At 35.2% G+C, this 14,172-nt stretch overlaps 1 protein-coding gene across 2 annotated transcripts in view; it reads right to left on the bottom strand.

Annotated features, from left to right (window-relative positions):
• itga1 (integrin, alpha 1) overlaps positions 1 to 14,172 on the bottom strand; it is a 209,372-nt gene that overhangs the window by 138,353 nt on the left and 56,847 nt on the right. For both annotated transcript variants that reach the window (XM_073874049.1, XM_055208986.2), the window contains exons 18-26: positions 8,290 to 8,400; positions 4,640 to 4,716; positions 3,836 to 3,962; positions 3,554 to 3,634; positions 3,135 to 3,211; positions 2,928 to 3,017; positions 1,594 to 1,702; positions 195 to 308; positions 5 to 109 (exon numbers count right to left, since the gene is read on the bottom strand). In XM_073874049.1, coding sequence (XP_073730150.1) covers positions 5 to 109; positions 195 to 308; positions 1,594 to 1,702; positions 2,928 to 3,017; positions 3,135 to 3,211; positions 3,554 to 3,634; positions 3,836 to 3,962; positions 4,640 to 4,716; positions 8,290 to 8,400 — 891 coding nt within the window. The remainder of the gene's footprint in view (positions 1 to 4; positions 110 to 194; positions 309 to 1,593; positions 1,703 to 2,927; positions 3,018 to 3,134; positions 3,212 to 3,553; positions 3,635 to 3,835; positions 3,963 to 4,639; positions 4,717 to 8,289; positions 8,401 to 14,172) is intronic.

The following is a 14,172-nucleotide window of genomic DNA, read 5'->3' as shown; positions in this document are numbered from 1 at the left end:
TCACCAAAAGATAGACACTCAAGCTTTCTTTCTTAGAAGTAACTCTGTAAGGATTGTCAGGTTTGATGTTCAAAGGGTTAATCAACTTTTTGGCATCACAGTTGATGTTCTGTAGAAACGAAATGAAACTGTTGAGTCAACTGAACCAAGAATAATCTCTGTTACAAATAACTTTGAAGAAACGGAGGGCCTACTGCTGAATGGGTGAGATCTGTGAAGTACAGCAGCCAGTTTTCTCCGGCCGTGCGATATGGGAAGGTTATTTGGAGCTGAAATGGAGGAATCTGCATTTCTGTGTCTCTCTCGATCTGTTAAAAATGATCACATTAAGCTATTCACACCTGATCATGCACTTTAAATGAATCTGGATTGTGACCACATCCAAAACAAGTCCATTTCACACTGGCACAACATTTCAGTTTCTACAATCTAAAAGAAAGCTACAAAAGCTGTCACTGGGCAGTACCCTTAAAAAAGGTCCTAATATTTACCAGTCTGGTGAGGTAACAATATGTAGTCTACCTGTGAGGTATCAATGTGCCGTCTTTTTTGACAGCTTTTGTAACTTTTTTGTAAAGATAACTCAGTCACCTTAAATGATCTTTCTATAAAATACCACGAAATAGTCATCCAGTAGTTCCTCTTTCTATTCTAGTATATATGTGACCTGTGCTGGCAAAATGAGTCGGCAAAAGTCAATTTTAAGAAAAATCCAGTTGAAGATTTTTGAGGGTTCAAAAGCAAAATCACTGCATCCATACTTTAAAATCACTTGTAAAACTAATAGATTTGCCACACACAGCTTTAAGATCTACTGTAATGCAAGGATCTAATAAATTAATGTGAAAAATAATGTTACACCTCAATTATTTTTCCAACAGCCAAACATTCACATAAGACATAACAGATTATATCTGCATGAATTCTTGTCAAAATAGATATTTTAAAACTGTAATTCTGTGTATATGTGTATATATCAGGGTTGCGTGCCTGTGTGCATACAGGAAGATCGTATTTATGTCTTATCGCTCAAAATAACTCTTTTAACAACAATCACAGACACGCATCTTTGTTTTAGATTAAGCATTTAGGACAGCACACCTTTAGAAAACACAAATAAAGAGCATTGGGATCGCTAAATAATGGCTTAATGTATTTATTTTTGTGAAAACCTCAAATTCGACCAAAATCTTCATTTATACTTTCTTTTGGCTGTAGCTCAAAATTAGACAGTGCACATTGTGACTCAATTTACCCGCATTAGTCACATATGCTTGTCTATAGCAGTGGTTCTCAAACTGGGGGCAGTGGCCAGGGACCCAGTTTTACAACATTTTATTAAAATACAATAATTTAACATAAATTCTGTGTAATGAAACCTCAGAAAAATAAACTACTAACCGAAAGCACTACATTGTATAATTCAATTTGTTTTGTTTAATTAAAATTGATAAATTTTAGAATGTTTTATGTCATACATTTTCTTTTGGGGGACCGCGAAGGGATGCACAGTACCCAAGGGGGGCCGCACGCTGAAAAAGTTTGAGAGCCAGTGGTCTATAGGACAGGACAATGATCTAAAGGAGGTCTTACCGTATAGCTGATTTTGACCTCATCTCCGATCACACTGGTGTGGTTGAAAACACTTGGTATGGTGTCCTTCCCTTTTAATATGATGTAGTCCTCCTTCATATACTTGACACTAGAGAAGCCCATGAGAAAGATCAATATAAATATAAATATTGCAGAATTGGGCATGCCTGAACAAAGTTGACTTTACAGAAACTTTGTGCTTCACAAGTTATATATTTAAAAAAATTATGATGCAGTTTTGGACCTGCTGGCAGGTCTGCAGAGTTTATCTCTTTCCCTGCCATTGCCGAGTTATCTCATCAATTAAGAGAAAATATTTGCATAAAAAACGTTTCCTGATGAATTTTTATGTTAATCTGCAATACCGCGATAATCAACTTACCCAATTTATAAAAAAAAACTAAAGCCAAAACGTTATTTACAAATTTTAAACTCTGTGTATGTTTTGACAATCATTCTGAATCTGATTTCTAACAAATTTCCTTCACAAAAATGAAATTATTTCAGCTTTTTGCTAAAAAAATATTTTTAAAGAAAAACACCCATATTTAAGAGTTTATAAGCAGAGAAAAATATAGATAGGATGAAAGTCTCCATTACTGTGCATTCACACAGGTGTAAGCGTTAACGCTTCCCATTCACTTTTAATGGGTGATGTCATGCATTGTCGAACTGAATTGTGGATCCGTCGGCGCCAGGTCACTGCCATTGCTCGTGGTAGAAGTTGAACATTTTTCAACTTTTCAAGCGGCAATGCGTGCGTCAGCCAATCAGATCGCCTTATGCAAACAACCTAGGCAGAGCCAGCCAATTACGTTTCTGGAAGACCCGGAGCATAGGTTGCGGCCACTGTGATTGGCTGTTGGCCATGCTTCAGATAAGCCTTCCGTCAAGCGTTAACGCAGAAATGTTCAACTTCTGCCGCGAGCAACGGCACTGACGCGGTGCCGACGGATCCACAATTCAGTTCGGCAACGCATGACGTCACCCATTGAAAGTGAATATAAGGCGTTAACGTGTTTGCCCCGTGTGAACGTACCTTTAGTGCTTTAGAGGAGATCCTAACTATGTCAGTAACAGTTTGGTTACATCCATTCCTCAAAATATCTTCCTTCATGTTCATTACAACAAAGAATTTATACTGGTTTGTAACAACATAAGAATGAGTAAATGATGACAGAATTTTTATTTCTCTTTAACGCGTATCTGTCAACATTATTGTTTATGCTCATTATAGTATTTTTGTTATCACTAATGTACTGCACCACCTTATTTGCATGCTCAGCTGATTGTATGGTTTAAATAATGCAATGAATGTGATTGGCTACACGTACGCAGTGAATCGTGGGTTGGCTTCGTGCTTCACAGGAATGACGATGCTCACAAAGTTGTCTTTCAGTGCAGACTCCGGCTCCTCGCTATCACTACAATAAACAAAAAAATGCACATTAAAACATCACCATTCTCTGATTTATCTGATCTTTATTTTTGTTAATCACGTGACGTAAGACATTAAAACAATAGATGGATGATGTTCTTACGTGGTCGCAGTAACGTTGATAACGATGTCTTTACGAATATGAGAAGGATTGGGCTCAAATTGAATTTTAAACGTTTCCTGTCAGATGAACGTAAACAAAATTAGTTAGAAAACAACAAACATTTATTTATTATAAGCGTAGTTTAATGGTATCATTCAATTTCATGTATTATTTATCAATTATATGAATATAAATTTGTAATATATATGACCAGTCTAAAGTGTTATTATCTTATTACTGCATGAGATTAGGAGCAAGTTTGATTTCAATCAATTATTTAACATTGATTTCGATCTTTAACATGATTTTACTCAAATATTTCAATTTATATTTTCACAAAATGTTATTTATATTATGTAGGATAAGTTTATGTAGAAAACAGTAAATCACAAAAAACTGATGATAGTGACGAGTCTTACCTTCTCATTACTTTTGAGAAACGGATATCCAACTGCACACACTATTCTGGTGTTATCAGTCTCACAGTCCTTCTCCTTAGGCTACAAAAATGTAAAAAATTAGTCAATATTGAATATACAGTATGACAGATTTTACCTCATGCACACATAAAAATGTATTATAGCATAGTGACTTTTGTTTAAATTTTCAACTGATGTGCACAAATGTTAGTTATATATTTTTTATTACGCGAAAGTCTTTGCATACGGTACGTGCAATATTTTAAACGGTGTAAATCCCACCTCAACTTTGACATAGTTGATGTTTTCTGTGTGGCTTATCGTGATCTTGGTGTTGTAAGCATGATCTTTACTATTGTGGATTTCAACGTTGACATAAAACTTCTCCTGGTTACTCCTTATGACAAGGCTATAGAAAAACAGCAAGTCAACGCAACATTTTAAATTAGACTTTCTCTGTATTTCTCATTAAAGTTTCTTTAGATGGTCAATGAAAGCATACAGTATTGTGCGTTGGTGTAGATCTTAACTGGTCCCATAAGCAAACACAGTGTAGTTGTGTAAAGAAGCTGGAATATGGACTTAGATTTTGGAGCTATGATTGAAAGTAGGTTTGGTCTCAATGCTTTCAGTATACAAAATAAAATAACTTTTTGAATGATTCAATGTGACAAAACCACTGACGTTAGATCATACAAACAACATGTAGCCCCTGTTTTGAAAGTCAACACAAGGGGGCAGCAGAATACTATAAATGTAAAACAGACAAACAATATCCTCAGCCCTTGGTCAAAAATGGTCCCATAGTTGTCACTGGGGAAGTACCCTTCCAGATATGTGCCATTAGGAACAGATGTTTACATTTGATACCTCTGAGGTGCTAATATGAACTACATGTATGTAGGCGCAAAGCTGTACTTTTTGAAAGGGTACTGCCCCAGTGACAGCGTTTTGACAATTTTCTGTATAGCTTACCATGAATCAATTGTTAATCTAAATCTTATAGAAAAGAAGATGGAGCTGATATATCATTTACTATATTATTATCGCCTGTTAAGGTCTAAAATGTAAAGCCTCTTAAAATACCTTGAGATGTCAGCAGTCGCTTTGAGGTGTAGATTAGCAACACACTTGTCATCGTTCCCACAGTCGACTAAAGCAATCTAGAGTCAAAGAAAATTAAAAGAAATATTAGTAAACACCAAAGACAATGAAAAAAGTTTCATTATGGCTGCCGAAGGTTTCAAACCTTTCTACGCTGTAAAAATTCCTTGTTGTACTTACATTTCTATGTTCAACTAACCTGAATTCACAATCAATTCGAACCTTCTTGACCAGCAAAAAGCTGCTTTAAGATATAAAAATTAAGATAATTCAACTTTATTTTTATAATTTCTAGACGGGTTTAGCAGTAACAACATAAACAAGCGGCTTTCGTGGTCAACACGTAACTTCCGGCAAACTCTGCTAAGAATAAATAATAACAAAGAACTTTTAAAGTAGTTTATTTATATAACAAGCAACATAATCAACAAGTAGATCACCTAGAAAACCAAAACATTTGATATTTTCGACAAGGTATTTGTTCAAGAGTTCAGTTTAGCAACTAGTCAGACCATTAAAAAAACTGAAACCAGAAGTAAAGTTCGGACCAGACGCGTATTGCGTCACCGCAAATGTATCCGATAGCAACTCCTTACTAGTCAAAAAACGTTAAATTAATTGTAAATTCATGTCGATTAAACTTAAAAATGTAAGTGCAATGAGGATTTTATTACAGTGTAGAATGAGTCCCCTTAAAAGGCCAAATTGAACAATACAATATAAGCGTTTAAGAAATCTTTGATGTTTTATGTCATTTCCCTGCACTGTTTAATTGCAACCATCATTAAGCCATAAGATTCCCAGAATTCTCAGAAATGGTTTTCCGGCTTTTACTGTAGAGTAGACACACAGAACAGAAGTGGAGGGAATAACATTGCCCGGTGTCCATGCACGCTCAAGCGCGGGGTATGTGTGCTTGTCAATGCGGGCATTAAACCGCAGAATTCTGCTGAGTTTTCTGCGGAAATCTGCAAGCTTAGATTCCGTTTGGGCCTGCTGATTTCTTCAGGAAAACATACTCTTCTTCCTGATAATCTTATTTCTGCAGAATGCTAAACTGTCAGTTTGTTTGAGTATTAGTGTGTGTGGAGCAAGAGAGATAAAGACACAATAACAAAACAAGGAGTTATATAACAAACAGTTATCCTGGACGTTTCACTACTTAGTAATTTAAGTAGCAAGCATGTTATTGTGTCTGTTTTACTGACTTTAAATAAACTTGACTTTACTTTAGTTTTTAACCACCCCTCCTCCCCATCTGCTCTTTAAAAGGGCACCTATGTCATTGCTTAAAAACAAGGTTATTTTGTGTATTTGGTATAATACCTGTTTGCGTGTTTTATAGTTAAAAAACACATTATTTTCCACATACAGTAAATTTTTTAGCTCCAGATTTCACTCTCTTCCTGAAATGCAAGGATTTGAAAAGCTCTGTGTCCCTGATTGGTCAGCTAATCTGTACATTGTGATTGGCCTGAATACGTCTGACGTTAGCCGGAAATATGACGCTCCTTACCATGTTTGAAAGATTAAAGGAATAGTCTACTCATTTTCAACATAAAAATATGTTACTACCCCAACCAAGAACAGTTGATACATCCCTCTATCATCTGTGTGCGTGCACGTAAGCACTGGAGCGCGCTGCGACGCTTCGATAGCATTTAGCTTAGCCCCATTCATTCAATGCTACCATTTAGAGATAAAGTTAGAAGTGACCAAACACATCAACGTTTTTCCTATTTAAGACGAGTAGTTATACGAGTAAGTTTGGTGGTACAAAATAAAACGTAGCGCTTTTCTAAGCGGATTTAAAAGAGGAACTATATTTTATGGCGTAATAGCACTTTTGGGAGTACTTCGACTCACCTGAAAAGTCAGCTCCCATTCTCACTCTCATAATGGGAGAGGGAGGGTGTCACTGCGCCGAGTCGAAGTACTCCCAAAAGTGCTTTTACGCCATAAAATATAGTTCCTCTTTTAAATCCGCTTAGAAAAGCGCTACGTTTTATTTTGTACCACCAAACTTGCTCGTATAACTACTCGTCTTAAATAGGAAAAACGTTGATTTGTTTGGTCACTTCTAACTTTATCTCTAAATGGTACCATTGAATGAATGGGGCTAAGCTAACAGATGATAGAGGGATGTATCAACAAGTTTAAGTTGCTAACAGGAGTTAACTTACAAGCTGAGTCTGAAGTGGGAGGAATTATGATAATGTCGGTCTTCTCTACATCACAAATCCCAGGAAGTAAACTGTTGCCTACAATCCGTGTGTTTGCTGTAGTCCAAGAAAAGAGATGTACGTTGGAGACGATAACTCGCGTCATAGTTTACTTTGGGGTTTGTACCTTTTGCATATCGTTAACATGTACTAATACACACTTTCTCACCAAACGTAAATCGGACAATAGGTGCTCTTTAAATCTGGAACATCATTCCTTCTCAGAATCTCATTATAACTGCATGTACAGTAAGGGAGTGCTTTCTTCAACATGGTGAAAGTCTCCCACACTCTAAAATATGCTGGGCCATTTGTTTCCACCCTAAATGCTGGCTGGAGCCTATCGAGTCGTGTTTTTGGGTTGTTATCTTTGTGTTACTCAGCAGCCAATCTCACTGCTAGTTGAAACAATGCATCCCACATCTCTCTTACAGCACAACCCAGCTGTTGCTTTTATATCACCTTCGACACTGAGTGATGTCTTGTCTCAATTCAAATAAAGGTTTGTATGTATTTAATTAAAAAAGTAGCTACAGTGCTGTAAACTATTTCAGTGAATGCGACACAATACACATAGGACGATAAGGCACATAGCAATGGTTGTTTTGCGCCGGGGAAACACCTAAAAATCTGTTTACTTTGGATGTTAAACTATTTTCAGAAACTCTTAAGACACATAAACAAAGACCATGATGCACTGCTTGTTATGCGCAGGTTATGTAGAGTCAGCCTTGACATGTTTTTGTTTTAGCAACCAGTGGGGTTTCAGTCTCACACTGCACAAAAAATGATTTTCAAGAAAAAAATTATTTTCAGTAAAAATATAAAAAAATTCTTAAATTAAGATGCTTTTTCTTGATGAGCAAAATGACAAACGAAAATAAGTCTAGTTTTTAGACCAAAAATATCAAATTTAAGTGACTTTGTGCATAAAACAAGCAAAAAAAATCTGCCAATTGGGTAAGCAAAAAAATCTTTAACATTTTTCTTAAACACTAAATTCAAGAAAAATTCTAGAAAAATTTGCTTACCCCATTGGCAGATTTTTTGCTTGTTTTATGCACAAAATCACTTAAATTTGATATTTTTGGTCTAAAAACTAGACTTATTTCTCGACTATGTCCTATTAAAGTTATGTCCTATATCTAAACAGCAACTGGGTTGTTTATGACCCAGCGTTTTTTTTTTTTAAAGTGCAGTGCTTATAAAATTAGAGCGACTCCATTTAGAGCCACCCAGATCTGCTCATTCATTTAATGAGTATTATAACTCCACCAGTTGGTTTAGCGGTTACTGGAGCAGTAAATATTGCACTCTGTGCCCTACACTTACAGTCAATAAACTGTAAACCTGCACCTCAGCAGTATACACACTTTTTATACAGGAGAAATAGTAAGAATGGCATCTTACAGTTTTGTTAATTGATGTTGGTAACACTCCATCCAGCACCGGACCTTTATCCTCATCCACTAAACCGAATTCCAGTGTGACCATAATGGGATCTCTGAAATCCAGCTTATCCTGTAATAGATAATAAAAGATGTTGCCAATCTTTTAGTACCAAGCTTAATGTCAAGCGGCATAAGTAAGCAGATCGAGAAGTTTCAAAAATGCGTCCAGATTGTTTCTCTCACTATTTTATTACATCACATGTTATTGCTTGAATACTGATCAGTTAATAATGATACATTTGCAGTATGGCAGTGTTTCTAAACCTTTCTTGTACAGTATGTATGCGCAAAGTCATTAGCAGAACCTATTCAATCATGTTAATTAAAAACTTCACTTTCAGAAAAAATGACCCTTTAAAAGGGCAATGGCATGAAAATCTGACTTCTTCCATGCATGTTTAAGTGCTATAATTGGTCCCCAGTGCTTCTATCAACATAGAAAAATGTGCAAAAAATCAACCCAGTAACTTAGTTTTGGTAAACCATTCTCTGTAAGCACGTGAAAAAATAGGTAATTGAAATTTGCTTTCCTTATGATGTCATAAGCAGCTCTTATTATGATAATACCGCCTCTTAAAGGGGACAGAGAATGAAAAACCATTTTTACCTTGTCTTTGTTGAATAATGGTAGTCTACCCGCATTCACAAACATACAAAAAGGTCTCATAGTAATTCCTCTTTTAGAAATGTCAGCCAGAAAACGGCTCAATCCGAAAAACTGATGCTTATGACATCACAGGCATCTCACTGTCCCTCCACTTTAAAATAATTGGCTACGTTTTTGAGTGGCAGCAAAGTCAGCCAATCAGTAATGAGAATGCAAGTTAAGCCAGTAGGGGGAGCCAAATAGGTGCAAAACCACTTGTTTAAAATCCCCGACCCTAATAGACCTATCTGAGAGAGGTTTTTAGGAAGCTTCTAAGGCATTACAGACCCAAACAAAAAAAAACACACCCAAAACGGCACATTTTTGCACACACCTATAAAGTGGCAATTTTAACATGCTTTAATAAATGATCTATATGGTATTTTGAGCTAAAACTTCACATATTTGCTCTAGGGACACCAAAGATTGATTTGACATCTTAAAAAAGTATTGTGACATGACCCCTTTAAAAAGGTCCTAATATGTACCACTATTTACACATTTGTAAGTTCAGTACCAATATGTACCTGTACATTCTGAAAGGGAACCACTCCAGTGACAGCTAGGGAATTTTTTTCAAAATTACCCCTGCTTATGTACACCTGGGGTCCATGCACCTGTGATTTGTGGTTTCTCCTAACAGTATGTTTTTATGTTGGCTTTCTACAGTACATCATCATGACTTCAGAGCTCACAGGTCAGCTACGTACTAAACTGCTGGATGTTTTGCAGTCTCTCTACAGAGGCTGGGGTTCATTTTACTGCAGTCGGACCATTTTCTCAAGCCTTTGATCAGAGGACTTCTGGCTTTTATTAAACTCCAACCCTTTTGGATTCAAACGCTTACTTTTATGCTCTTTATCTACTGAATGACATTTAAATAACGTAATCTAGATCAGAAGTAAACAAAGCGCACATTTAATGGTTTCAAAGCAAAGGGACTGGTTTTGTAAGATTCCTGCCTAAGTACAGCAATGTTAAGTGGTTGACTGATATGGGTTCATAAAAAGCCATGTGGCCGATTGGCTAATGTAAGAAACAAACAAAACATAGATGAAACTAAATTTAAAAAAAAATGTGCTTAACATTTATTATTATATCCTCTTAAGTATTTGTAAAAAAATTGCAAAACATTTTGTACAAATAAAACAAAATAAGTTTTAGTGCATAATGTATAGAAATGATTTGTGATCTGTATCCCCAGCTGTGGATCTGACATAACACGCTACTGTTTAAAATAAAACATTGCTGTATGCCAGAGTGCTGTTGTATGCAACACAACGGCTTTAGTGTCTTATCTGACTGTCTTTTCATTAGGAACAGCTAATATAAGAAACAGAAAGATTTAGTGGAAATTAGAAACATTTATTGTTTGATACCAGGAAAAGAAAATCTAAATATCAGCATGCATACTGGCAAATGCAATATACAGTATCGGTCTATCCAACACAATCTCATGGCAATTTGTACATATTTTACAAGGTGTCTAATTCGTATTAACTCTTTCTCCCCCATTGACAAGTTATCTCATCAATTAAGAGAAAACGCTTCCCTGCCAATGACGAGTTTTTACTTCAATCTATATTTCCGCTTTTATCCACTAGGTGGTGCGTCTACCCAACTTATAAAACATAGAAGCATCCACTAAGGCTAAAACAGTAAATACTCATTCCCGCCAGCCATTTTTTACAAAGTTTTTCACAAAATGCCTTCCAGGAAAATTTTCTTCTAAAAAATATAAACATACAAATATATCAAATAAAAGAACAGACCCTCTACTTTCAAACAAATAATAAACAAACAAACAAACAAACAAAACGGGAAAAAACTTTTCATCCTTTTTTTCTGCTTATAAACTCTTAAATAAGAGTATTTTGCTTAAAAAATAACATTTTTAACAAAAAGCTGAAATAATTGCATTTTTGTGAAGGAATTTTGTTAGAGATCAGGGGTGCGTTCTCGGATAACGTTGTCTCTTAGCGCGCTACGAAGACTCTTAAGTTAAACCTTAACTACAGGTATATCTTTCCTACGTGTGTTCTCCGAACTATACCTTAGGATGTTGCTTAAGGTAAACCTTCTTAAGTTCGACCTTAGCGGGTGCTGTCCATGGTGGAGGTTCTGAATAGGTTGATATCGATTGCTCGACAATCAATTATTCACTTCATGTAATAGGTTTCGCTGCGTTATGAGATAGCGGTGTTCTTTATTAAATAAACATTTTAGAAATAGTTCAAGTTTAATTTATTAGGAATATCTGGTAAAAAATATTTCAAATTGCAAACAACTAAATTCAACCTTCTATATTTTATATCAAACCCGTGCAAAACCCGCAACTTTATTTCCAAACGTATCATGTTTAAACTGCTCCAATTCATCCGCTATGCCTTGAAAGGATCATTTATATTAGGGGTTCCCAATAAGTGCGTTGCACAGGGGAATAAAGTGGGTTGTGCAAGTACTTGGCTGTGCATTACACTTAAAGTATATAAAAACAAACTGCTGTTGTTCATTAGTTAACGCGTTTATTGTGCTTGGACACTGTATGCACAAGCAGCGCGTTAACAATGCAGATAAAGCTTAATGGACGCATTTCTGGAGCCTGTCTGTCTAAATATAACATATAAAATATTATATAATAGCCTATAAATATATAGTATGATTGCTTTAGATTTTAGCTTTGATTAGTTTTAATGTGGAAATTTTGTTGACCTTAGACTATACAAGCAGTAATCAAGTGCACAGTTTATTTTGAATATTTATAAAGAATATGGCATGCAGTTGCCTCAAAGTTATAAAACATTAAAAAACTTTGATGCAAAGTCGAATTAACATTAATAATCATAATTATTTTTTGTAATTTTACCCGATTTATTTATGCAGCTAAAATACTAGCCGTTAGACTAAGATTTAACGGATATGAAATGCACAAATGAAATAGTAGGATTCGCTGTATAGCTGCCAGTTTCACCAACTCCACCCAAAATATATTTTTTAAATAGTTTCTTAATCATGTAGCATTTAATAGTTCAAAGTTGATTTCCCTTTGGAAAACATAATTAAAAATCTAACAACCATCAATGTAATGATGTCTAATTATGTAAATGTTTTATTCTTTAAATATAAAAATATTTGCCTAATTAAACACGGAGTGTATTGCATTTTTTTTTTTTACAAATATTTAGTTATATAGACTACAATGTAAGCTTTTATGAAAGTGATGGCCCCTAGTGGAGATCATGTGGGATAAGGTATAGCTAAGAGTGCTCCAGACCAACCTTCCGAACGAACGACTTACAGAAGTGATACGTAACTAAGAACGTTTTGGAAAACACGTATTAGCAATAAGGTACAGCTTAAGGTACAACTTAAGAACGACGTAGCGGTAAGGTAGTTTCGGAGAACGCAGCCCAGATTCAGATCGATCCTCAAAACATACACAGAGCTTAAAATTAGTAAATATTTTTTGCTTCAGTTTCTTATAAATTGGGTCTAGTGGATAATCGCGGTATTACAGATTAACATAAAACCTCAACAGGAACACGATTTTTTATGCAAATGTTTTCTCTTAATTTACAAGATAACTCGTCAATGGATGGGAAAGATGTAAGAAATTTATATCAATAAATCATAAAATGGCCCTGATATGTCATTAGACATTAAGAAATAATTTTCATTTCAAATACTTATATTATTGACAACAGTGGTCCGGCGAGGATATTGTCATTTAAAAAGTGTATTTCTAGCGCTCAAACGAAGTTTTGTATTGGCCACCAGTTGGGTGATTGCAGTACCAGTTTTGGCCACAATCCTACATACTGTTCCTTTAAAGCGTAACTAAACCCCTGGTCAGAGCCTGACTCCACCCACTGGCAATATTTGAAAAATGCAAGAAAAGTGGGCAGATCCCAACGAAGATAGAGGGGACGAACTGAGCTCGTACCAAGTGTGTGGTGAGATCGTAAGGGCATGGTGAGCTTGAACCTGCTTACGTCACGAGTTATTTTTTGGACCCAACATCCAATAGGAAAATTCAACTGAAGTAGCAACCGTTCAACCGAAGAGGGCAGCACTCAGACGTTTTTACACCACATATTGTAGTATTGAAACACTTTATATCCAAATGTCAAAAAACTTACTAAAATCAATGAACAGCACTAATAAAGCATCATTCTTACAGATCATTAACTAAAAAAAGTTGGTTTAGGGTTTAGTTACTCTTTAAGAAACGTACACATATTTAAGAGGTGTTCTTTCAATTGATATATTGTATGTTTATATATTTAAAGGAGCATTTCACCCATAGAAACATTAATCTTTATTGAAAGTGTGTCATATTTGTAGTGGAAATGTAACATACATTTAGAATTTGGTGCCTATTTGACCGAGAAAAGGGGTTTGTAGTCTCACCCCATCAACAAAGATATTACCCTTCCTTCTTTCAATGATGCAAAATGATGATTTTTACATCATTGAAAGAAGGAAGTGCAACACTGAAATCTGTGTTTCTCCTGTCTCAGTGGCAACTGAGGAAATGATGCATGCCCATTCAAAAACATGACTGGGGTTCTAACTATACAAAGATTAATGCAAATGGATGAAGTGTCCCTTTAAAGAAGAACATTTTCTGGAAGGCATTAAACATTGTGGAAATCATAAAAAATGCTGGCGCTGGCTGGCAACTTTTTTTAAAACGCTGGCAGGGAAAGAGTTAATTTGTACAACCACATACATACTTTTTTGCTCGATTATACAGTTTCGCCCCTGCACAGTTCATATCAACATAAGTTTTTCTTTTACTTGAACTAAATAATTTCAACTATATAATAGTCAAAAACTTAAATAGTAGGTTTAATTTACTTGCATAACCAATTTGATTAAACTTGCACTTAGCACTGCAGCATGTTATTTAACAGTGTGTTACGTTGTGGTTAGCGGCGGGTTGCATTATTGTTTTTTTTCTATTAATTGTAAATGTTTGTACTATTTACTTTGTACAAATTCATACAAATTAGCCAACTCATAAAAATATGTACAAATTACTGTGAGATCAGGCTTGTCTATCATTAGTAAAAAACGTTAAAATAAACTAAGATTATAAAAATAAAGATTCAGAAAACATGAACATGATGTTATGATAATAAAGTCATACAATTTGATGAATCTTATATAGAAATGCTTTGAGAAAAGGCAAAG

Source organism: Misgurnus anguillicaudatus, chromosome 12 (assembly GCF_027580225.2).
Source record: "Misgurnus anguillicaudatus chromosome 12, ASM2758022v2, whole genome shotgun sequence".
In the NCBI taxonomy this organism is placed as follows: Eukaryota; Metazoa; Chordata; class Actinopteri; order Cypriniformes; family Cobitidae; genus Misgurnus; species Misgurnus anguillicaudatus.
This window is presented reverse-complemented; position numbering and strand designations above follow the sequence as displayed.